We start from the raw sequence: 26,235 nt of genomic DNA, 5'->3' as shown, positions 1-26,235 counted from the left end.
CCATCTTCTGATGACCAGCGCTGATCTGTGCATGTGTACTTCATCCATCTTCTGATGACCAGCGCTGATCTGCACATGTGCACCTCAGCTGTCTTCCAATGACCAACACTGATCTGCGCATGTGCAACTCAGCCATCTTTTGATGACCAACGGTGATCTGCGCATGTTTATCTCAGCCTTCTTTGATGAGCAACACTGATTTTCACACGTGCAGCTCAGCGAGTTTTGACAGATGAGCTGGCATCAGTCAGGTAAGTGCTTATCGCAGAAGGCACATTGTCTGTCTATTCCTGCAGTAAACCCTGTCTGATGCCAAACTCTTGTTGCACTTTCAATATCTGATGCTTGCGTGTTATGCAGGGGAGTGTGCTGAGCCGCATGCTGATTCCACTATTCATTCTTTATGGGCTGCCACGGGTGTAAAAATGGTTCACTGGTGTAGCAGCATCATTGAGTTTCATAAATATGGTTCATTTTACCAATGCCCAGCATGTTGCAGCTTCCATGTGCTTATTCGCCCTTAGTATTTTAAGATGATGCATGAAAATGCAAAAAAAATGTAATTGTTTTTGTGAAAAATTAAAAAAAACTGACACCCAAGCTTCTAACACGTATGCCTAGCCAGGGGTGACACCTCTGGATGCCGGGGAAACTTTACCGGCACATACTTTACTCCTGGCATTTGGGATTCTGTGCTGAGGTCCATTGATGTTGGTGGCACCTATAGGAAGCAAGGCTTAGAACAGAATATAAGATACGGTATTCTTCGGCGTTCTTTTCAACTGAGCACCAAAATAAATCCGATTGTATAGTACTGGGATCCAAAATAGTTTTTACCATAATGTCTGGGAAGCCAAAAAAACCCTAACCAGCCTCTTCTGCAGAATGTACTGTAGGTGTACTGAGGGGGAGGTGAGTTTACCTCTTTAATCCATCTTTGGATTCATAATACATCTTGAAATACTAATTAATGCACATTTGAACTTTCAGAATGTTGCTTAAACTACTATCTACAACCACCGTTTTTTGGGTTTTCAGAATAATAGTAAATCAAACAGCAAAGAATCATACTAGTGAGGCAAAACAGGAACACAGATTGATCAGCACAAAAGGAAATTGGCTGTGGAAGGGTGAGCCATTCCTATGGTAGTGATGGGTCCATCCAGGAGGAAGGGGCTGAGTATAAACACCCCGCAGCTTATAAAGGTGATAAGATTGGGGGGAGGAGAGAAGTAAGGGACTTAGAGAAACAGGAAAGACATTGGGAGGCAGCCTGGCGGTACAGAATCATTTAGAATGGAGTTGGTTGTCTAAGCTAGGTGCAAGAAAGTACTGAAATTACAGAATTGTTTAATTTTTTTCTTTGTTCTTTGTCAAAGAAGAAGGGAATTTTCCCTCACATGTGCACCTATCTTTCTCTGTCCCTTACACTAACCTATTGCTCCCTGTATACACTTCCGTACTTGCCAAGATCCGAAGGACTACATTCTGTGTTTTTTACACAACCGCCAGTTTCTCTCTGCTGCCCACATCTGTGCTGTACATCTTTATTCATTACTATAGATTATTTCCTGGCCAGGTAGATGAGCCCTGTAAAGGTCCATGGCACTTCTGGTGGGAAAATGAATTAAATGCCAGACTTCGATCCTTCATGTCTTGGTAAATATGGACCTGGGGAGGGAGTTAGGTTAGTGTAAAGATAGGGGGTTGCACATAGTAGCAAAGTACACTTTTTTTGTACTGTTGTCATATATTGTGGCTGTTTTGTTGTAAATCCCCTTTATTAATTTTAAGGCTTTTATTGAAAACTTTCAATATTTCTGCACGTTTTAATTTTCAGCCAGTGCTTCACCTTTCTACCCCATAGTTTCCTCCTCACACATACTCTAGCTCCCTATTCATGTGTGTGCTGTCATTGATTGTCCATGTGCTATCTTTTGCCATTGATCTTCTAATTTCAGGCTTGGTCATAGTCAAGTGGCAAACCATGCCAAACCCAATCTGGGCTGGAACCGCAGTTTAAAGCAAAACTAAACTAGCTATACTAGCCTATCCCCATTCCATTGCAGGGCGCCACCATCTTCTTCCTCCTTGTGATCTTCTGCCACCTTGATTGGTAGGACCAGGATGAGGTAACTCCCAAGCAGAGGTGCAGAAGTTCTTTCAGTCCTGGCAAATGCAAGGCATCTTGGCAACCAAAGCTGAGGTGCGCTTTTGCAGTTCTGCTTTTTTGACAGTTTCACTGAGCGATCAGACAGGTAGGAGGAATTGTTGCAGAAGGGACATTGCCTGTCACTTTCTACAACAATGACCTGGCTGATCGAGAATTTTTAAAAGTGGAACTTTGGTTCTACTTTAAGAAACATTCCTTTTTTTGCATTTAACATACATACCAGTAGGCCTTATTATATTTAAAACTTTTTATTAAAAAGCTATTTGTGCTTTTATTAGCAGCTTGTTGTTCATTTAGATCTGCAGACAATAGTGGTCATTACCTGTGGTTATGTATGTATGTAAGTGCAGCTTTTCTGAATAGGCGATAAATACAATATATTATGTAGAGTTATTTTTAATATTAAATGGGATTTAATAATAGCCCATACATATTTTAGCCCATACATCCTAAAATCCAAAATACAGAAAAGATCTGACATCTGTTTTTTTCTCGATGTACTTATTTGACCAAGGTCCTTCTTGCAGTTTTGTTGTTGCCGGTTTATACAAACTTTATGGCATATGCCTGAAAATCATTTTGACTGACTTGCAGATTTTTGTTAATCACAATTGATCTGAAAGGACAAAACATCTCATGTCTGCATGTTTTGGCTTTTTTCATTGCTGGATTCTTGGAAAATCAGCTTGTACGCTTATACTGCAAGTGTTAAATGCTCATTTTGGCGTTGTAAACAGCAAGTTTACTTACCTTATCCCTTGCTCCCTCGGTGGCTGGCACTGCGCCTCCTTAACCCAACCTCTGGGTTGCAGGCGGGTCATTAGTGTCCTCGCTTACAATGCAAAATATTCAACAGCACACTATGAAAGCAGCTGCAAGGACCGGCCACACAGAGGAGGGGCCTGCAGGAGTGAGGTAAGTGAAGGTCTCTTTACACCCCTTCCCCAAACCTAAGCACACATTTAACCCTTGGAGATTTTTATCTGAGCAAGGCCGAAAACTTATCAAAGAATCAATTGGAGCTCTTGTGTAAATCTGGTTGCATTTTGTGTGATTTGCGTGCACTTGCCAACACTGCACTTCTTGATGCCAAGTGCCACAGATTTTTCGTTTTTGGTTACTTAAAACGCACATTTAGGAAGTCTGTGACCTTTTTATATCCACAAAGTAGTGGAATTTTTAAATCCAGCTGATTTGGTTTACTGTTTGTAAAAATATGTTTTCCTTGTGGCCTTGTATTAAATCCATGTTGGGCAACCTTTTGTCGGAATAGAATTTGATACTTGTTTGTTGTCAATAATTAAGTTTTGACCTTGTAAGTCTAGGGTCAGTGAGTGCACAATGAGCTGGATATCTTTATCCAAGGAGAACAATTTTTTTTTTTTTGCCGTTTAGGGCTGCATAGATGTGGTGACTGCGTTCCTTTTTTTTGTAGGATAAGCATTTTTGGCATGTTCAGAATTTTCCTCCTTGATCTTGCTGGTTGTGTCCTATGGCCAGGGCTGTGGTGTCACAAGCAATCCTTGTGTACCTAGAGTTAATATTGGTAGAAGTACTTTGCCTCCACAGCCCTGTTTGTGAATTTCCATGAATTGAACTGAAACCACGAGCAATGTTCTGTAAACTACAAATTTCCCACCTGTAATAGGGATGAGGAGAGGAAGACATGCAGAAGGTCATCCCAGCATGACAACCATGGCTCCTTGATAAATAAGGTGGAGTAGTGGGTAACCATAGAAAGAGTCTTGAAAGATTGCCAGGTTTAAAAGAAAAAAACTAATGAGGCCATGAAATCAAAGACCCAGATAGTAATATATTAGCATTTTTTGGGTCATGTTACCCTTTTAAAACCAGTCATATGCTGTGGGGCATATTTTTGCACACACAAAGTGTGTTCTTTATGTTTTTGGGTACTAAAGTCTTAGGCTACGTACACACGTTCGACTTTTTTTTTGTTGGAAAAGATCCTTTTACTATCCTTTTCAAAAACAAAAGACTGAAAGATGCATGAATGAGCTCTGTACATATAACGCCGTTCTGCTCTATGGAGAGGGGAGGTGGGAGAACGAACAAATGGTACCCCACTGTGCTCTCTCACTTCCATTACAGTCCTTCGTTGATCTGCCAGGACGGATCCATGAACGACGTCTGGAGGCTGCTATACACGCATCAGATTCTTCTCCGACTCCAGCCCTGAAGCGATAATCAGATGAGAATCATCTGACGTGTGTATAAAGCCTTGGAGTCCTGTGCAGTATTCTTCAATTATGGGAACCCACAATGGTTCTGCTGCTTGTGTGTGGTGCTCCCTATGGGTCTCCAAGTTGCATGTAATGCTGTATCTAATTTTGATAATTATAGTAAAGAGTAACAGTTTCATGGGACTTTGTGATAGGGTGGGCTGTGATACTTTAAAGGTGAACGCCAGCTTTTATACATTACAAAAGAAACTAGTAATCATCTGTTTTTGTATCGACTTTTGCCTAGCATGGCAAAATCTGTAAGACAGTTGTTCAGGAAAGCAAATTACAAACTAACAAATAGCAAATTACTTTTAAGAAATCCATTCCAGGTTTGCTGGATCACCAAGCTTCACTGACGAAAGTGTATCCTCTCCAGGCTTGGAGAGCTTTAATAGATCAGGGCCAATGTCACTGAACTGATTTTGGGGTGCAGGTGAACAAAACAATTGCCTTGGCCTTTAAAACCATCCTGATGACTGTTTTCTATCATATACGTGAACAGTTCCCCTTCTAAATATTGAAGTTTGTACGTTCAGACCTTTTTAGGGATGAAGCCTTCCCAATATGAGACTACTGGATCATGTAAGCACCCCTGACCATTCATTAACATCTATGGCTAAATATATTTGTGCATCATTCCTTTTGCTCATTCAGTAATTCTGACAAACCTGTTGCCAACACTTTTTTTGGTAAATACTTTCACAAAATAGACAGTACCCTTTTGGTGTCTTTCCTAAACTATTGGCTATTTCTTTGCTAAAGACGATTGAAACAATATTCTCACTTTTCAGAATGCTGCTGTAATACATTTGCCTTTAAAATGCATTAATGCTTTTAACTGAGTTCATTTGCTCCTCTAAACCCATGCAATGGTAAAAATTTTCCTTTTCACAAATGCATTGGGTGTCTGGGGAGCACAAGTGAAAATGCATGGTAAGCATCCATTCACCGACAAACAGGATCGCACATCAGCCATGTGAGAACACAAAGGTGGAATGTGCTATGATGCTTTTTTATATTTTAAAGGAGAACTTAAATAGGAAAGAAATGTGAAGAGATAGGTTTATTACAGGTGATGTCCCATCTGCAATAAAATAAACCTACCTGGATGTTTGCAATTTTTTCCCCTCTCCCCTTTAAATGTACACTGAAATGCACATGTGCAACTTGATGTATGATGCCAAATATCCCAGCATACCCCTGGCTGCTGGAAATGAATGAACGCTGATATACATGTGTGTGAGTTGCATCATTGCGGGATGCCAAATGAATCGGGATCAGGAGAAGAAGGCAGCACCCACAACACAGGAACAATGCCTGTTGCTTGTGTAATAAACAACCTTCAAGCTTTAAATGCTTTTTGCAAGCCTGCATTCACCTTAGAGTTGATTGCAACCAATCTGTGTACATTAATGTGTCTTTGTACATTTCGTGGCAGGCATTGGGCCTTATTTATCAAAAGCTCTCCAAGACTGGGGAGGATACACTTCCTCAATTCATCAATTTCCATCATCTGGTCCAGGATTCAAAATATTTGCTAACAAATATCAAATGACTTTAAAGAAATTCATTCCAGGTTTGCTGAATCACACAGCTTCACTGATGAAATTGTATCCTTTCCAGCCTTAGAGATTAATAACTCAGAGTCATTGTATCTAATACAATTTACGGTTTGATTACCGTATTTTTCGGACAATTAGACGCTCCGGACTATAAGACGCACCAGGTTTTCCGCACGGGAAAACAAGAAAAAAAAAAATTCATTTGATTTCCCCTGAGATCCAGCGTGCGGCACTTGTGCCCGCCCATGAAGGCGGCGCCGATCGGCATTCATCAAACCAATCGACGCCGCCTTCGTGGGCGGGCACAAGTGCCGCACGCTGGGACACAGGAACACAGAGGAGGACACTGGCTGCGGGGACCGGCGGGGCTACAGGTAAGTAAAAAAATATGCATTCGGACCATAAGACGCACCCTGATTTTCCCCCCACTTTAGGGGGAAAAAAAGTGCGTCTTATGGTCCGAAAAATACGGTATATTACTTTTTTTTATATTTAAGAGTGTTTTAATGCAAGAAGCATTTTTCTTTGGTCATGGTGTTCTAAGATTTAGCGGTCTAATTTTTCATAACTCAGGATTTTTTGTTTTTAGTCTAGTGTTGGTGTCGTAGTTATTGTGGCTTAGCTTGGGGTACTTATTAGTGAAAGGCGTTTTTTAAGGGAACTAAATTTAAAAGTCCCCCAAAACAAAAAAAATTCACTTCCCCTAAATCCTGCTGCGCAGTCAAACGGCCCGGAGGTGTCTTCCATCGTGTCCTGCGTCATCCGCTTTTGTGCCGGCGCTTCGAACACCGCCATTTTCACCTTTTCTACCTGGTTCTTCATCCTATGTCACCTGACCTTGGCACGAGATTGGGTGACATAGATGGGAAAAATTTTTTTTTCCTATTTCATGAAAAGGCTCCTTCTGTGCATGCCTGAGATGCTCAGCATGTGCAGAGGGAGCACCCAAGAGCCTCCCCGGATGCGTGACGTAGGTATCCCGGGAGGCTTTGCACTCCCATTCATAGGCAATCGAGAATTAGAGGGCGGTGCTGCACCTTTTTTTATAAAAAAAAAGGGGGGGGGATTGCTTCCCTAAAAAAAAAAAAAAAAAAAACAGAATTTTTTTTTTTACATAAAAGGGTTGTCTACCCTTTTATGTAAAGTGAAAATTGTAAGTTTAGGTACGCTTTAAGTTAGTTTTTAGTATACAACTCCAAACTTCAAAATATAAGGGGGTTCCTAAAGAAGAGGCATATAAAATACTTATAGCAGTATGATTTCTATTCCTTTTTCACATCATTTATAAATACTTTGTTTAAGTTTTTTCCAGTCTTGGTTATTTCAGACTATCCTTTTTTTATCCGTTAATAACTGTATACAGAGCTTTGTAGCTCAAGCTGAAATTGCACCCATCCTGAAGTAAATGAAATGGGGTATTAATCTCCTTCCCTCTCCTTTACTGCTTGGCTCTCATATGTTTACAATCAGAGATTCTGACTGGCTGCCCCTGTGATGTCTACCCATAATAAAGTGTTACAGGGTCGCATTTTTGTGCCTTGCATTTTTATTTGTAAACAATCATTTTTTTCAATTTTACATATCTTGGTAATCACAGGAAACTATTCTAGCTTTCTCTTAGTAAACAGTAAACATTCTGAAAAATATAGGTAGGAAGTAGTGAATAAATGCATACAAAAGAAAGGATAGCAGTCTATATACCACCCTGGTGTGTGCTTATGTCTGTTGGAGTGGCAGTTTTTAGGTTTCAGACCTGAATTCTTCCAAATTGGTGAAAGGGCACTGGCACTGGTTATGCTTGCTTACTGCGCACAGGCACAGAGTACATAGTCTCATTTGTCCAGTTATGACCATTGGGGATATTTTGCAGCACATGCCAAATGCTTTTGGCAATAGTATGTTTCCTTTCCCTGAAACTACGTTCGCATTACACTCGGCCATCTGCACTGCTGTCTGCTGTGACGTGGTCTTCATTTATTACGTTGGGGCATTGTACAGAAATGTGTACAGCAGTTCCGGCAATACTGTTAAGGGGAACATCAGGCATTGCTTTCTATGACATGTCTGACGTTCTTGCCTGTCTGTGGGAGTCACAATGTACAACCCATGTGAACAAGGCTCTATTGAAATTGTTTATATTTTGAGTTGGCTAGTTGTAGACTTGGCATATATAATACAATTCATTTAGGAATCGGAGAATCAAGCTTTTTTTCCTTACTATAGATGCCAAAAAGTTTTAGGTCGAAACTGAATTTTTTTATTTTTTGAATGTTTTCAAATTTAATACAGAATGATAGTTGTGTCATTTTTAGATTGATTGCTGCGCTTAGCGGGATAAGTAAAACTTGTGTCGTATAATATTAACAAAAGGCATTAGCTTATATTCTATGTGGTTTTAGAAAGCCTGTTCATTATGGATGTGTTTTGCAAACCATTTAAAAATCCTGGCCATAATGATTTTAACAGAGGTCACTTAAACCAGTGGACATGATGAAAATTGGAAAATGTGCTGCATTTTTATGTCCCCAATCATCTGTTGCTGTTTTAATCAAATCATTGCTTAATTGCAGTGGTTGTCATTTATGATGCTTTTTATAGAATTTATTTGTGTTTGATGAAAAATTCGACCCCCAACCTTTTTTTATGAGTTTGAAAGTATGCAAATTGAAAAGGTTGCTTATTGTATAAATAAGAGATATAGTTTATGTGCAGTTATCTTACTGCTGTCTTAGTTGCTGTCTGTGATCCCTTTTTGTGCAGATAATGTGGATCTCATTAAAAAACAGTTTTTTTTCACTCAACTTCTTCTGGCCTCTGACATAATAGGCTCTGATTTATTAAAGCTCTCCAAGGTTGGAGATGATACACTTTCATCAGTGAACCTGGATGATCCAACAAACCTGGAATGTATTTCTTCAAAGGTATTTGCTAGCAAATGTTTTGAATCCTGGGACAGATCCATTTCAGGTTTGCTGGATCATCCAGCTTACTGATGAAAGTGTATTCTCTCCAGCCTTCAAGAGCTTTATTAAATCGGGCCCCATAAATCCTTTCCTTTACTTCCCCAGTGGTGGCTGTGATCTATAAGCCTCTAAATTGTGCAATTCTTGGAGGTTTGCACAGTAGTGCTGGTTCTTAAAGAACCAGCGTCTGTGGATTTGACAGCTGGAGGCTGTAAGACCGCTCACTGACCCCCCCCCAATCATTCCCCATGGGGCTGCCACGAGGAGATGCGACCATGTATTGTCTCCCAATAGACAGCCATGCCTGGTATGAGGAAATGGGTAAATGCACCGCAACAATAAGTTACTGCAGCACTGAATGTGAGCGTTGTTCACTGCAGTAGTATTTGTTCACCAGGCTAGTATGATAATGTCACCCTAGGGCAGGGGTCCAGGAGAGCAAGGACATATTGGAAGTAGGTTAAACAACACTAGATGTGATTCAACTTTACTAAAGGGCATAGCTCCAGAAAAAAGTACACTTTGAGTTACAGACTGAGAACAAGCCTGCAGAAAAATACATCTGATATTTCCATGATGTTTTTATTCTTACTGTTTGCTCTCACAACAAACTAATAAAGGGTCCACAATTGGCATGTTGAGAAGGTTAGCAATGCTTGCGTCTATTCATTTTTTGTGAAAGGTTTACTTTATATGACTCTTTACTTTATATTCCTTTTTATTGCATTGTTTAGGTAATATAGTATTTGTTCATGTTAGTCTATGCAGCAGAGCAGACATTAGTATATATATTGTTTTGTATGTAATGCTGCATGTTAAGATATAGATAGTCACCTGGTCCATAGCAATGGTGGGAAAAGACCTAAAAAAATCAAAATTGAGGTAACTAAGGACTAATAAGGTATTACATGAAATTGTATGTTATTTAAGATTTATTTTAAGGTTTCTAAAGATGTTATGACTTATTTCTTTCATATGATCTACCTATGAAATGGTAAATACAGTCAAACAATTCTTTGTATTTACTTAATAACTCTTGATCCGACAGACGATTCTCAATTGCCGTTTTTTCATAGTAAATGTGAACGTATGCTAAGAAGCCACTCATGGTTTGAGTGACTGAAAATTGATTGATTAAATATCAAAAATGTGATATTTTGATTAAATATATTTGGAAAATCAATTGTAATTTAAATCTCTTTTTTAAAAATGTGAATGGAACATTGGATTCTTGTAGATCTAGAGATTTATGTAAATTGGCTGTAATTAGGATTGTAGTATTTTGATCGAAAATATCATTAATTCAAATGCACAGAAGAGTATACCTAGTAATAGTTATGTTGAAAAAAATACAAGTCCATAAAAAAGTCAATGTCCAATTATTTATGTACAGGTACTTGTTGGTGGCATCGTGTAGATTATAAAGTAGTAAATTGCCCTTTGTATATTGTCATTGCCGACTTCATGAACACACTTGAATTTCTTCAGCTAGTGATACTAAAATGTTTCTTTTCTTTAGTGATGTAGCTGTAACACACTTATCATAAAGCCCGTTATTCTGAGAATTCTTGGAATTTTACCATTTCGTGTTTTACCTGCTTGGTGGGTTGAGAGATTTTCTACCTCATTTAAAATGAATTGCTTTCCATTTTAATGTCTGCCTGGGAGGAGAAATAGAGTTTATCTTGAAATGTGTCATGGGACCTGTGCAGAGTTTTATCCTCTGTGGGTTACATAGAAATGCACAGAGCGCCCATACCAACCAGTAGAAAAAGTCATTTTCTGACTGTAATAAAGAGCGAGGTCCGGTGATGTGTCTTCCTCCAAATATGACAAGAAAAGTGCAGATCTCACTGCCCATGCGTGAGATTGAGCATTTTTTCAATATGTAAATAAGATAGTCACTCTTTTACATAATGATAAAATTGTGATGATTCGTCTGCTTCAATCCAGCAAAAGTTGGTTTATAGTGGCACTTTATGACCATTGATTCTTCTATGAGAAATATGCCTTAACTACCCAAAAGGCAGAGCTGGGATTACTTTTTAGATTTTTTTTCAAGTTATTTTTTCAACCTCAAAAAAAAATGTTCATGTTATTTGTTTTCCTAAGATTCCTCATGCTTGTAATAAAATGTTGCAGAACACAAGTTGAATGAAGTCATATGACTTGTTTCTTTCTTCTATTTTTATAAAACAACACAAAAGCTTGAGCATTGTGAAGACAAGTTCTGTTGTTGTTTTCAAATTGTGATGTAATTTTTGTACTGTTCCAAATGCCTAAGTATAGAAAAGAAATGTTCTGCCATATCATAGACTGTAGTCCTGCTTTATTTCTCCCAAAGAGCTCTGTTAGCCTAGTCCAGTCCCGATTGACACAGCAAGCCATGTGATTTCTTAAATTAAAGCCTAATTAAACACAAAACTGAACACAGTAAATTTAATAACAGTCCTGTTGATAGGTGAATACAGACGATGTATGGAAGCAAAGTGGTGGACAGAGTAGCTGTTTGGCTGGCAATGTGTTTGCACACTGCTCTTCACCTCAATCCCCTCATTTCTGAATTCATGTGTGGAGGGTCAGTCACTGGTCATGTGACACCCTGAGCAGAAAGAACAATGGATGCTATACTTAATTTCCCCCAAATCCTGGGGACACTCTTGGAGATTGTGGTGGTGGAAACGTGCGAATGTCCTAATTTTTTCTTCTTCTATACAGCAGGTAAAGATGAGACCAGCTGTGAGGTTAACAAACCTCGCTAGACTAAATTACAAGAAACATGAACAATTTTATTCACTGGTAGAAACTAGGCCCATCCACTTATGTAGCTCATTCATCAGTCCTACGGTTGCCCTTATTTTTTTCCAGTATTTTCTAGTCTCTGACTTGTAAGAGTAAATTGTAATATAATAATATTCTATAGTTTTCTATAGCAGCTGAGCGTTTTTATTTATTTTACAGTGTTTGCACAGATACAGACGTAAGTTGTCTTCACAACACACGCATGTTCCATTTCAACATTACTTAGTTCTGGATGTACGCTGTTGATGGAAGCTTTAGAGGAGCTTTCACTGCCCTTTCATTGGCATATGGTAGTTAAAAACATTGCAGTATGCATTGGGTTTTGTGTACAAGAAGTGAGAGTTTGCTAAAAGCTGCAAGTATTCTCCCCATAATTATTTTATATGATTAATGGGGTGTACCTAATTATATATGTAAAAGATTGTGCTCTATGGCCTGTGTCTGTATCTGTAGTATTTAAACTGTGACTGCCTGTTGATGGTATATCCTCTGCCCTCCTGTAGGGAGAGAGGTCTGACTTTAGGTTATATGCAACCCAACCTCATTCCAGCTTCTCTGAATCTATATCTTGTATGAATTGAGCCTTTTTGCACAGATCTGAGCATATTGCATTTTTCCCTAGAGTCATTTGCCAGTGGTGTGAAAATTTTAGTTGCCTGGCTGCCTCTAGCTGCAGTACTTTAGGGCATTGAACAGGGACATGCCTACCGATCAGGATTTTATTGCTAGGTTGATGCTTTGATTTTACCAATAGATGGTGCGGTGTTCTCATTTAGAGCATGTATCATACTCTATTATTGGAGACTAGATAGCATTTCTATTGATTACGGTTTTGAATGTTGGCAGTCATACATTTTATGTACCAGTGCATGACAGTCCCAAGCCATCATTCGTGGAGGCCTTTACAGTTTGCCACATTTCCTACATGCCATGGTATGTCTAAAGATTTTGTTGGCTTTGTATGCTTTGTCTCTGATCCACAGAGAATAGGCCTGTGTATGTGAGCTGCAGTCTTCATTCAATCCTGTGGAGTATTTATACTCCGGCAGAGAATGGTGCCAATAGGATGCAATGTTTAGAGCCTCCAAAGTATAAGATTATTAGACTATTATAAGGCTTTTAGAAGGGCAGAGGGTTAAGAAATGTGCAGCTACACTGATTGCAATTATCGGAAACAAAAAGTCCTCACTTGATGCCTTTAGGATTTCTTTATGATTTGCTCTTTGTAAACTGTACTGCCACAATCTGTTTTTGTCTACTGCAGCAGATGTAAAAATGTTGCATTTGGTTCATGTTACCTTTATTTTAACATGCCAGTAAGTTTCCTTTGCAAGACTGAAAAGAGGTTTATTTTCTCTGACTGCCACCACAGCATTTGGAGCATGGTATATGAAAAATGGCTGGCGTAGGTGTGTATTCCCTTTTCAAACTTCAAAAAATGAAGAGAAAGCCCAGTGCCAGTGTAAAATTATTTTTTTGGTCAGGGTTCAATTGGCAGAATTATAGCTCAGATAATATGTACTGCTGAAATGAAGTTGGCGTGATTATCTATTTCACAGGTAGAAATCTATGAGTCTTGCTCCAAAACACCTCTGACCTTGGGAATTAATCACATTGGTCTGTTGAGGACACTTAAGCTACATACACACTTCCAATTATTATCGTTGGAAAACGAACGACGAACGTTCATGCACGATATATATGAACGATCGTGGAGACTAGATAGCATTTCTATTGATTACGGTTTTGAATGTTGGCAGTCATACATTTTATGTACCAGTGCATGACAGTCCCAAGCCATCATTCGTTGAGGCCTTTACAGTTTGCCACATTTTCTACAGGCCATGGTATGTCTAAAGATTTTGTTGGCTTTGTATGCTTTGTCTCTGATCCACAGAGAATAGGCCTATGTATGTGAGCTGCAGTCTTCATTCAATCCTGTGGAAATGGCTGGCGTAGGTGTGTATTCCCTTTTCAAACTTCAAAAAATGAAGAGAAAGCCCAGTGCCAATGTAAAATTATTTTTTTTGGTCAGGGTTCAATTGGCAGCATTATAGCTCAGATAATATGTACTGCTGAAATGAAGTTGGCGTGATTATCTCTTTCACAGGTAGAAATCTATGAGTCTTGCTCCAAAACACCTCTGACCTTGGGAAATAATCACATTGGTCTGTTGAGGACACTTAGGAACACTTTGAGGACTTGGATGTTCCTAAAGTCTGAATCAGAGCTAGAAGACGCATCCCGTGTTAACCGAAAAGTAGATTTCAAAAATCTGTTTGCTGCTGAAAAGTACATTTTTGTTGTGCTGGAGGCACAGATGCAGGCCATGTTAAACAAGTGCTCCCTGCATTACCATTTTTTGTGAGAATGCTTTTCTAGTGATAGATATTTGTGAATCTTTCATCTCACAAGCCACAGCCTATGCAGACAGAGCTTCAGTACTACTGAATACCCCACAAAATGCAGAATATGTACCAAGGGTGTATTGAGAAGAATCTCTCAGAAACCTTTGTGCATCTGTAAATTGAAATAAAGCCACTGAGCGATCAGTTTCCAGTTTTGTTTTTTTAGAATTGTAACTGGTTCCAGTTTAGATCTAAAAACTAACATGTTGTAGTATTGTTACAAGACCATTCTTCTTTCCAAGTATGCTAATATTAGAGAGATACCCTTGAAGTGGGAGTGTATGGCCCTTACAGTAGACATTATAGTATTGCAAATGTCTAAAGAAGTAAATGTGTACGTTGCTGTTTGGGTATAGCATTGTCAGATGTTGTTGTGTGGCATGTGTTTGCATCCTCTTTCGCTCCTTCTTTTACGTCCTGTGGTGTTTGTATATTGATGTCACAAAGAGTTGTCTGCACTTACTCACAGGAAATGTGGCAAAATTGGTAAATGTGTTTTCATTATTCTGATGTTTATTATCTCCTCCCTCTTGGTTCTTCTATGCCAGCATTGGATTTCTTACCATTCTGTAAGACATTGAGATGCAAATTAAGACTACTGCTAGGCAAAGCTTGGAGTCCACGAAATAGTATGTGTAGTAAAGAGCCATTTACTGTAGATTTTGTCCCCAACTTTGCTGGAAGGAAAACAAATCTTTTTTATTTGAACAAGTTCCTGTGGCTGTTTACTACAAGCCAGACCAATCCCATATGGATAGTAAATCTATGGAATCACTTCATGATAGGATTGCTTTTTTGTGTATCTTACTATCACTGCTTTCTTTCATCAGGAAACACGTAGGCAGCATTAGGTCTGCACTGAAAGGAAATGCAGATTGTCCTTCTAATTCTCCATTCTTTATTTTCAGTGATGTTATTGGAGGGGTTTCCCCTGCTTGTGCTGACAATAATAGATTGCCATCCGTCTGACATTTTGTTGGCTGGTAACCACAAGTTGTGTGTTTATGTTCAGCGGTTGTGACATTAGTCTGCAGTGCTGTCTCCCTCGCTCACATAACCTTTTATTTCCTACATGCGCCGCTGTCTGACGATAATTGATAAGTAGGGGCGTGTTTTAATTATTTCACACAGGTATATGATAGAGAAACTGCTATAAACTATGGAAGTAACCCATTACTAAATTGTAAGTGAAGGTTTGGTGTCTGCTCTTCATATTTATTATCAAACTTTAAAGGGAATTCCAGCTAATTCTCTTCCTCTTAAAACTAAGGAGAGAAAACAAAGATTTGCAGTATATACTGTATGTTAAATGATGCTGCAAGGAGATGCATAAAATATACAATAGGAGCAATTTGCCTATTATTCTTGTACTACATTATCTCTCCATAACACATTCTAAATCCTCTGTCTGACCAAACCAAGGCAGGCTACCAGAATGAACTATTTACTAATAAGTAGAGAGATGTTGATTTGGGCTACAATTATTGCTCACTCACATTTTACTCTTTTTAAGGGACCATAAACTGAGACGTTTGGGGGCTTAAAGAGGAACTAAACTCAAAAGTGCCTAAAAACAAAAAAAATACACTTACCTTCAATCCCGCAGGGCAGTCTGATTCATCCAGAGGTGTCTTCCATTGGGTCCCACATCATCCTGGCATCTGTCCTTTATCCGGCGTGTCATTCAGCACCATCTTTGCCTCTTCTTCCTGGTTCTTCTTCCTACATCACCCGACACAGGCACGAGATCGGGTGATGTAGTTTGAAAAAAAACTTCGTGATCTCACTGCGCATGCGGGATATCGGCAGATGTTTCTTTTTTCACGAAAAGGCTTCTTCTGCGCATGGCCGAGATGCTCAGGCATGCACAGAAGAAGCACCCAAGAGCCTCCCGGGAGGCTTTGCGCTCCCATTCATTCTCGATTGCCTAGGCGATCAAGAATTAGGGGGCAGTGCTGCATCCTTTTTTTTTTTTTAAAGAGTGTTGCATTAAAAAAAAAAAAAAATAGAATTTTAACTTTACATAAAAGTTTTAAGTAAAGCGAAATTTCTGAGTTTAGGAGCGCTTTACCTGTGCAGATGCTGCTGGATTTATACCATAAATGGAAGCAGCGTTTGGCTTCTGTGAACATTATCCTGTATGTTCTTGTAGATCTTCCTGTATGTTTAGCCGACATCGCATTGCTTTCTTTACGTAGTTCTCTGCTCTGTGAATACCCCTTTGTAGTGAATCTTAATATGTGCATCCTCTGTAAGGACAAGGTTAGAGGAAATTGTTCTCTTCCTTCTCCTCATTTAACAAATGAAGGGACCTGGCATGATTTCACAAACTTCTTTTCTAAGAACTTGTGATCACATGAAAACTTGGTGAGAAAATGAAGTACAGCTGTATGCATATTTTTTTTTCTGGTATGTGAACCCAACTATGAGCATAAAAATGTGTGAAATGAGTTATACCACTGGGCTCTGGCTGTAAAGATTTCTACAAAGCCAGCGATTGTAGTCTTAAATGTTGAGGTAGGTTTTGTGTAGAGACAGTGTAAACTGATGGGGTAATATTTATATTATGGTATATTTACAAAGAACTGTCCAGCAATTGAATCTTGTCTTCGGTACCTCCTACTGCATTGGGCTACAAGGAGCAGGAGAAACTGCCCTGTGTAAGCCATGACCCCCAAAGGTTGTCCCATGCACTATGGACTCTCCCCATGTGAGAATCTGGTGATTAGGGCAGCACAGTGGCTCAGTGGTTAGCACTCTGGCCTTTGCAGCGCTAGGTCCCAAGTTCAAATCTCGGCCAGGACACTAGCTGCATGGAGTTTGCAGGTTATCCCCATGTTTGCATGGGTTTCCTCTGGGTACTCATGTAATGATCCAACTTATAAAACATACAAACAGCAGCATGATGCCTCAAAGGTTAGCTCTCTCACCTTTGATGTGCTAGGTCCCAGATTCAAATCTCAAGCGGGACACTATCTGCATGGAGTTTGCAGGTTTTCCCTGTGTTACCTCTGCATACCCTGGTTTGCTCTCACATTCCAAAAACATGCAGTTAGGTTAATTGGCTTCCCCCAAAATTGTCCTTGACTATGACTGTGGTAAGGAGATTAGATTGTGAGACCGTTTGAGGGACAGCTAGTGACAGGACTATGGACTTTGTACAGCGCTGCGTAATATGTCAGTGTTATTTAAATACTGTGTAATAACAATAATTATTCTTGCAACAGGATTAGAGGGAGTCAAGTGCTCCCTATAGTAAATAGAGTATTTTCTTCACTCTTTGCTGATGTAAATGGAGGTACAAAGTAAAGGTTAATATGTGTCATGTCATTTTGTACAATTATTTTCCCATTTCAGTGAATTTACTTGTGACATCCATTCAGCAAGAATTTCTTTCTCCAGTTCTTAGATTGTTTGGCTTGTGTTAAGATTTGTATACGCCTAAATGAGGAACTTATTGAATTGCCAGTCCAGCACGCACGCTGAGTATTGGGACAAATTGTCCCTGCGCTGACTTGTGGCCTTCCTTTCACTTTTCACTTTGAGAGAATTAGATCGCGGCTTGGATGATCACATGACTACCTTTTAATTTTTTTTAAACATATTGTGCCTACAGTTTTCCTAAAAACAATATTTGAAAGCAGTATGGTGGGCACATTATGGCATAAAAGAAATTTCTACTTTTTTTTTACCCTTTCGTGAATTGGAGGTAATCAGTTTTTGCTGTCTGGCTTGCAAGTAAAAAATACATACCAGACTGCATGTGACTAGGGCAGTACTGTTATCAACTCCTTGTCCCTAATATCTGACTGCTGATAAGACATATGGAAGTCACAGAGTTTACTGAGCTTTCACACTCCAGATGTTCTGTTTCCATGTGTTTTCCCTTGTTGGTATCTTAATATCAAGTTATTTACATATTCAGCTAACAAAAATGCCTTTTATATTAGACCTTTGATTTAAAGCTCAGTGTTTAGTTTGGTTTTATATAATGTAGATCAGTGTTTTTCAACCTTTTTTGAGCCACAGCACATTTTTTACATTGAAAAAATCCTGCGGCACATTACAAACCAAAAATATTACAAAACTACACTCTGTAGCTTAATACAGTATATATAATGACCATATAGATTCTCAATTTATTTATACTCCTCGAAACCTAGGCCTGTTTAGAAGACTTGGATCAGGGGTGCCCACACTTTTTTGGCTTGCGAGACACTTTTAAAATGACCAAGTCAAAATGATCTACTATCAATAAGAATGCTAATCATATATTTATTTATACATATACCGAGTATACTTTATATTTAAAATATATATAGTTTATCTTGCATAACAGCATGAACATGTATGGCACAATACAATTCTTTATTTTATTTTATTTTTTTACTTCCGCTTTAAAATGATCCTTTTGCAGATTAAAGTTCACTTTTAATATTAAAAGCAAATGAACATGTGCAAACTCCTGGCTCAAATAGTTTTATGTGTTATTAGCCCCTTCACTCCACTAGCTGTGCATAAGTGTAACACAGGGCTTTAACCCCCCTAGCAGTAATCCTGAGTGTGACTCGGAGTGGATTTTACCTGCAAAAAGCGGTAAACCCGAGTCACACTCGGGGTCACTTAAACCTTAAAAAAAACAAAAAAAATTTACCTTGCTCCTTTGGTGTCCTCCTCGTCCTGCTGGTCCCTGCAGGTTCTGGGGACACGTCCTTCCTGTTCGATCATTAGCATGGAAATACGAAGTGAATTAGAACGCTAAGGGGGTTAATGAAACAAACCTGAAGAGTCCCAAATTTACTTCAACAAAATTACCTGCCACATTCTGAAATTAACAAATAATAGAAAAAGAAAAGGTGATGGACTTGCAGTATATATATATACATACACATATGACTGTTGACGAGTAACTAACAGTTGTAAAATTCAACACGTAATATTGAAAATTCTTTAATATAAAAATTAAAAACAAACAATAACACAACAAAACATGCAAACCACATATGCATGAATTGACCTTTATTATTATTATTATTAATATTATTATTATTATAATTATTATTATTATATGAAGGATAATTCATGCATATGTGGTTTGCATATGCATGAATTATCCTTCATATAATAAAAATAATAATAACAAAGGACAAATATTGCTTATGTGGTTTGCATGTTTTGTTGTGTTATCGTTTGTTTTTAACTTTTATATTTAAGAATTTTCAATGTTACTGGTATTGTTGAATTTTACAACTGTTAGCTACTCGGCAACATGGTCATATGTGTATATAAATATACACACTGCCTTTAAAGTCCCTACATTTTCTTTTTCTATTATATGTAACACAGGACTTTCTAAAAAGCTGCTAAGCTTTACTATAACAGAGTGCAACACATTTTGTGCAAAACTGTGTCATATTTTAGTAGGTATATTTTTGCACTCTTCATTCTTGTCTGTTAATGGAATGTAAATCTATTCCATTTAGTTATATTCTGGAATGGTGCATGGTTTCTTCAGTACCCAGTAACATGTTATACCCAAATATTGATCTGAGTAAAAATGCTAGAAAAAAAAATGGGGTGCCTTTAAAGCCTTCGTCAAATATTTGTCAGGTGACATGTAGCAGCACTCTACAAAAAAACAATGTATATTTAGATCCCCTGAAAGTTAGACCTTTAACAACCACTACAAATCAAGATACTGGATACAGGGGAAAAAAAAAGAAGTATATGCCTTCAATTTATAAGAATATACATTAAAAGAAGTTCTAACTAAGGTGCATTATGACTCACCCAACCAGAGAGAGAGCAGCCTCTGTATTTCTTTATCATACTATGGGTCCTGTGCTATCACAAGCCAGAACTATGGCCGACCTTGCTTACATGAGTGGGCGGAGCCAGGGCCCTGTAGCCATGGCGATCCACCATGACTTAGATAATTTCCCAGGGTACACCTGAAGGTCTCACTAGTGTGCCATGGCACAGTGGTTGAAAATCACTGATGTAGACAAGGGTGAGAACCTGTGTCCATTTTGCTTTTGATTAGTGAGAGTACTGTTCCCTTACATCTTTCACAAAAGCAGAATCTCATTGTTAGTAGTGTAGTGGGGAAATATAACATCTACAATGTTTTATTAGGACTAAATGCTAATTTTTGCTTGAGTAGCAATATAATGCACTCTTACTTTATCCCTCATTAATCCGGGCTGTTCTATATGACAAGGCTCTGATAGGATCAGCAATTCTGCATTGTGAGTTCACCGAACATCTCCAACAATTGGGAATATCCCTTGGCCATCAGGGGAAAGAAGGATGAGGTGCATTTTACTCCTATCCCCCAAAGTCCAGCTTTAAGGCTTTTGTGAATTTATGTGTTTCCTTTCTCCTTTATGTCTTAATTTACCTTAAGCCTCCTTATGTTTGTTTTATGCGTTGCAGATTAGCAGAACTAATGAATCCTATTTTCTGCAGGTGGTTTCCTGAAAACATGATTGTGCACTGGCCTTGACCTTCTTCAGTGAGGACTTTGTTTCCCAGTATGTCAAGTTCAGGGTATCCTCCTAACCAAGGAGCTTTTAGCACTGAGCAGAGTCGCTACTCCACCCATCCAGTCCAGTATACTTTTCCCAGCAGCAGACACCAGCAGGTCAGTATTTTATAATATAATACCATCTAAACCAGAATATTCTATTAGCACAAGATTTAAAATTGATTGATGTTGTAATGAATCGGGTCATTGAATTTTTTTTTGTTATACTGCTGCATTTAGTTTTTTACTGTGCAGGAAACGGATGAAGTATTTAAAGTGGAACTAATTTTGCGCTTTGAATATTTGCGACTCAGGAAGGTGGTTTTGCAATTGGACAGGCGATGTCCTTTCTGCAATAACTGTTCTTACCTACTGCATTGTTTGCCTACTGCATTGCTTGCCAGGGAAACCCTGCAATCCCAGCTTTCCTTGTGTGTGGAATGAATGAACTCCCATGCAGGAGTTATGTCATGCAGGCCCAGCCCATGAAAATAGCCAAATAACATCTCCAAGTAGAAAAGAAGGAAGATGGCAGCACCCTTTGATGGAACAGTAAAGGAGGAAGAGCTTCAACATAAATATGTGACACCCATCTGATAAGAGATTATTTCAATATAGAAAGTTTTTTTTGTTTTGTTTTTTTACAGCTAGCAATATTACTTGATTCAGAAATAAGCCTTTTATAATATTTTGCATTGTGGAAGTCACACTGAGAAAAGGAAGTCGGTCCCCTGAGCGAGTCTCAGTTCTATTGATTTTAACATTGCTGATATTCAGCTGTTTAAACATGTTTATGGGAGGGTGAGCACAATTAAAAATCATTTGATTTTTTCTTAACTTTTTTGAGTGGTAAACTATACAAGTAAGCAGAGTTTTCATGGGCACATTTATAGACTTGTCACTACACTCGGCAGTCCAAGCAAGAGATCCATGGTGGAAAGAATTTACAAGTAGAGGTTATCTTGGTTAATAAAAAAAAAAAAAACATGCACACACAAAGTCAAAATGATAAAAGAAGTAGTTGAAATTTGATGTAGGGCTAGCAATGCTGCATTGTAAGTTGACTTTTCCCAGTCCTTGTCTAAGATTTCTCAGTGGTACTTTTATTGTCACCGGTGGTTTTACTTAACAATACGAGTCTTGAGCATTAATGTTAAAAAGCTAAAGTCTTACCTTAGCTCATCAAATTTTGCTTTGTCAACAATATTGTGCTGGAAACAGGTCTCTTGTCCAGCCTGTGCAGCGCCATTTTCTTTTGGTGAGATTAACTTCCAACACTCCCCATAGCGTATGGCAACTCTTTTTTCCTCCCAGTAGCTGGACTGTGGAGTTGCTATTTGAACTCTGAATCTTCTTGCACACATGCAACATATAGGGCCTTTTATCACTGCCAACACAAATGAGTGGCGTTTAACACCCTTTTCTGCAATTTTCTGCTTTTGCTTTTGCCCTTTTCTGGTGCTCACCAAAGCAGCTTGCCAAAGACACAGAGCGAGCTTAATATAGCTCGCTATAGAACTCAGCCGACCAGTCCCCCCCATTACTTATATGATGCTTGCCTCTTGCCTTATTTTCCAGAAACCTCATTGGATAATGCTGCATTACTAATGGAAGCTGCATTACTAATGGAAGCTGCATTAAATGTGACCTGTGCTTTTAAAACTTCTCAATGTGTATGCCTGGGTATTGTCAAAATTTTACTAACTTTTTTTTTCTCTCTCCACCTTCTAGGATTTTTCTATATCAGAGTACCGCAATGCTCATTTGGAAGCCTCCCAGCTTTTGCAGCAACAGCAGCTTAGAAGACGGCCATCTTTGTTGTCTGAATTTCATCCAGGGTCAGACAGGTATTTTTTCTCTTATGGAATGTGGGGGTGGGGGTGGAGGACAGGATAGCTAACAGTCTAAGTTTTGATTTGGTGGGAGATTTTACTGACTTTGCCTTTTTGTCTCCTTTAAGATTTTTTTGTTACTGAAGGATTACAAATATTCTTTTAAGAAATTATCTAAATTTTATTATGGCTGCTAAAAAGGCTGTGACAGGCATCAGTTTTTATGAGTGGGATTGGTGGAAATTTATATATACATAAGTGCTTTGTTTTTGCTGACTCAGAGAATTGAACTGCTGCAGGGGAAGCTCATTTTTGCAGCTCCCCCATTCGGACAATTGTCGCTCTGTTTAGTAGCTACAGCAAATCTGACTTGCAGAGTCTGTGTGGTTTCAGCTGCGCCCTCAATCCTAACAGGCCTCCGCGTATGATGGCTACCTGCTAAGGTGAACATTTTGTTTATCTTCAATCACGTTGATTAAATGCAACTGAAATTCTTCTGCTGTACGAGCACTCTGTTAAACCACATTGGAATGTTTGTTGGGTTCAACAGATTGCTTGCTAGACAAATGTGGTTTCCTTGTAAAATAAGCCGCCAGCCGCTTAGCCCAGAGCTATTCAAAAATGTGCTTTTTCAAGTGTTTCGAAGTATGTAAAACAGCTTCTAGTAATGCAGCTCGCTTCTTGACCACACCATGCGCAAATATTAGTTTTAAAATTATCTCACTTGATAATTTAGGACTTGGAGCTTATCATGAGTATTTAAAAAAAGCACCTCTGTATGTGATATTATGCTCTCTTTTGGGCCTTGAATAAACCTCTCACTTTGTAGATAGCTCTAACAATAAAACAGAAGCTTGAGCTATACCATGGTATAATAAAATAGTTTTATTGGAACAGTACTGCAGATTCAGTGTTTTTTCTTTTTGCACTTTTGTTTCAAGTACTCTCTTTCCCCTAAAACAGTCCCCATTGCAATATTTGGATAAGAGTAACTCTATTAAGGCCATTCAGGAGCAGTTGTTGGAAAACTGTTGTACAGCCATGCTAATTCTTCTAAGAAAAAAGAGAGAGAAAGGGAGGTACTGGACCAAGGGGATTGCCTACACATTCTTTGGCCGACGCATTTTGCCCTTTGCATGCCTTGGTCAATAAAGTACCGTAGTGTTGTTCTGACTGAGCCTTTTTTGAGGGTGAAATGGATCAGTAGCAGGGTCGTGCTTCTGGTGGGAGATGCACTCAGCTAGGGGTTACTTGAGCAATGAGTAATTTGTGCCTCCCAGGCAAGTTTAATCAACACCAATCAGTTTTTGGCTATCTGTAAGGCTGGCATTCTTCCCACTGACCACAACAGCAATGCACGGTGAGCTATAGATATAGTAAATATAGTAGGGGTTTCCTAGGACCTGAAAAATATTTCAAGAATCCCCCCATGTTAAAAAGGTTGATAAAGGTGTAACTTGTTTTACCATCATTGATTGCTTTAACTTTGTTAGATTCTGAAGATATTGCATTGCATAATCCTACCTTTTTCTGATCTTGCAGGCCTCAGGATAGAAGAACAGGGTATGAACAACAGTACCATTCTGTGGCACAAAACGAACATGAAGCCCTGGAATCCAAAAGACCTCGGCTCGAACAGGTAGACCAGCACTACCGGGTTACTTCGGCTCCTGTCGTGCCTCTTGTATCTACCATCCCAGAGGGGCTTCGGCAGCAAGCAGATATTAAGAAGGTAAAAAGTCACCCATGGGAAACTTTAGTAAACCTCATCAATGAATATAAAAATAGTGCCATCATTTTAAAAAAAATGGCTACCTCGTACTTTTGTAACCTGAAATTTTAACATTCATTTAAAGTTGTCCATAATTTGGTTTTCCAATTTAAAAACACTGCATTAAAACCTCATTTAGTGTTGTGGACACCAAACAATCACTGTCAACAACATAAGTACTGTTATTTACACTGTCATTTACATTGTATTCCTTGGTGTTTCATTTTTTAATTACTTAAATCAATCAAAGTTAGGTTTGATATGTTGTGTGGGACTGCTCCAGAATAAAGATTTATTTTCCCATACAATAGAAGATGTTCCTTGTGAGCATGCTTTAATCACATTATTTTTTGTCCCGTTTAATGGAAGTCCTAAATATTAATTGTGACTGATCTTGTACTTTCAAGGAACAGGGCTTGACCAGCAAACATGAGCCCCCCTCATCTCCTCTGTCTGGGCAACCAGGTGAGGACCAGGATGGATCCCCCTCCAAACTCTCTAAGGAAGAATTGATACAGAGCATGGACCGGGTGGACCGTGAAATTGCTAAAGTTGAACAACAGATCTTGAAACTGAAGAAAAAACAGGTATAATATTACTAGTAAGACTGTTTTGTTCTAACAAAGTAAAATAGGCATGTGGCACAGTCATTACCTATTGCTTCTCCAATTATCATTTTGGTGGTAATCATTTGTTTCCCACAACCTCCAAATTCAAGCTAACCTTTTGATATTTGAAATCATGCAGGAGGAAATGGTATGAGAGTTTATTGGAAACAAATATTTGCTCAGTTTTGGGAAACAATGTATGATTCCAAATGAAGTTTGAGTAAATGAAGAAATTGTGTATCTATTTAGTCATTGTTTCTTATTTAGCCATTAAGCCTAATGCTGAATGGTGTGTGCAGGGGTTGGTTAGACAGTTTTAATTCTGTCTGTATCTCTATTGGGGTGATTCACCCTTTGATGTGTACTTCAATGGGGCACAGAACAGGTGATGGTAAATCACTCTGGGAACAACTGTTTCAAAACCTGTGAAATTTTCTTCTAATTTCCTGTTGCATATTTGAGAGACAAAGCAAAAGGAAATGTCCCTAACACTACTCAGACTTTAGAGGGTAACCTGACTAGTTTTAACCCTTGCCTACTCTATTGAAAACCGAATAGTCGAAATGTTGTGAATATTCATACACTATATTATATTGAGTGAAAATGCAAGATTGGCTTTTATCTACACCCTTTGCATCGGATACAATTTGCAAGTTTAAAGCAAAAATAAAATAAAATTACATCCCAGGGACAACACCAAAAATACTCCTGATACTCCATGGCTTCTAGCATGCAATGCGAGGATCTTATCACGAGTTCCTTCTTGTGGGATTATTGATCCTTGACGTTACTCTCATCTTGTGACCAGACCTATTGGTCCATGTTAAAGTGTTTTACTCCTATGTTTCAAGACTAGAAATTATGTGAAATCTCCCCCAGGGTATTCCAGGGACAGATAAGCATCCTAGGCCCCTTTAAGACTTAAAACCTTTCGCTGTTGGCCGCTCTCAGCTGCCCCTCTTATGCTTTGTGGTTTAGCCTTGCAGTTGGTGTCAGCCACACCGGCTCTCCACCTCTGTGTTTATGCAGTTGGTTGAGAGCTGTGGTTTGCTGCTGTTCAAAATGTCAGGAAGTTGATGGATAAAGACGAATTCTGGGCCATCTCTGTTCTCCAGCAGCAATCACTTTATAATCTCTGTGAGCTGCGGTTGAAGGCAGTTGCATTTAAGTTAATGAAAGCCATTTGCCACTTAAGGCAGGCCAGAAGCAACCATCAGGTTGTGTCTGCAACCATCTACATAAATGGATTCCCAACCATTCCTTCAGTTGAATAGGAATGGTTGGGTCAGAGGCTGAGCCTGTGACAGATCACAGATCTGAAATTAGCTTTGGCCCCCTTTAGACTTG

At 38.8% G+C, this 26,235-nt stretch overlaps 1 protein-coding gene across 4 annotated transcripts in view; it reads left to right on the top strand.

The window, feature by feature from the left end:
- NCOR1 (nuclear receptor corepressor 1) overlaps positions 1-26,235 on the top strand; it is an 83,336-nt gene that overhangs the window by 1,779 nt on the left and 55,322 nt on the right. For 3 of the 4 annotated variants that reach the window (XM_072430990.1, XM_072430984.1, XM_072431004.1), the window contains exons 2-5: positions 20,620-20,794; positions 22,409-22,524; positions 24,052-24,241; positions 24,688-24,867. In XM_072430990.1, coding sequence (XP_072287091.1) covers positions 20,687-20,794; positions 22,409-22,524; positions 24,052-24,241; positions 24,688-24,867 — 594 coding nt within the window. In that variant the 5' untranslated portion in view covers positions 20,620-20,686. The remainder of the gene's footprint in view (positions 1-20,619; positions 20,795-22,408; positions 22,525-24,051; positions 24,242-24,687; positions 24,868-26,235) is intronic. The other variant, XM_072430997.1, reaches the window with a different exon arrangement.

This window comes from Pyxicephalus adspersus, chromosome 1 (genome assembly GCF_032062135.1).
Source record: "Pyxicephalus adspersus chromosome 1, UCB_Pads_2.0, whole genome shotgun sequence".
Lineage (NCBI taxonomy): Eukaryota > Metazoa > Chordata > Amphibia > Anura > Pyxicephalidae > Pyxicephalus > Pyxicephalus adspersus.
The sequence above is the reverse complement of the archived record's forward strand: the minus strand, read 5'-3'. Positions and strand labels throughout refer to the sequence as shown.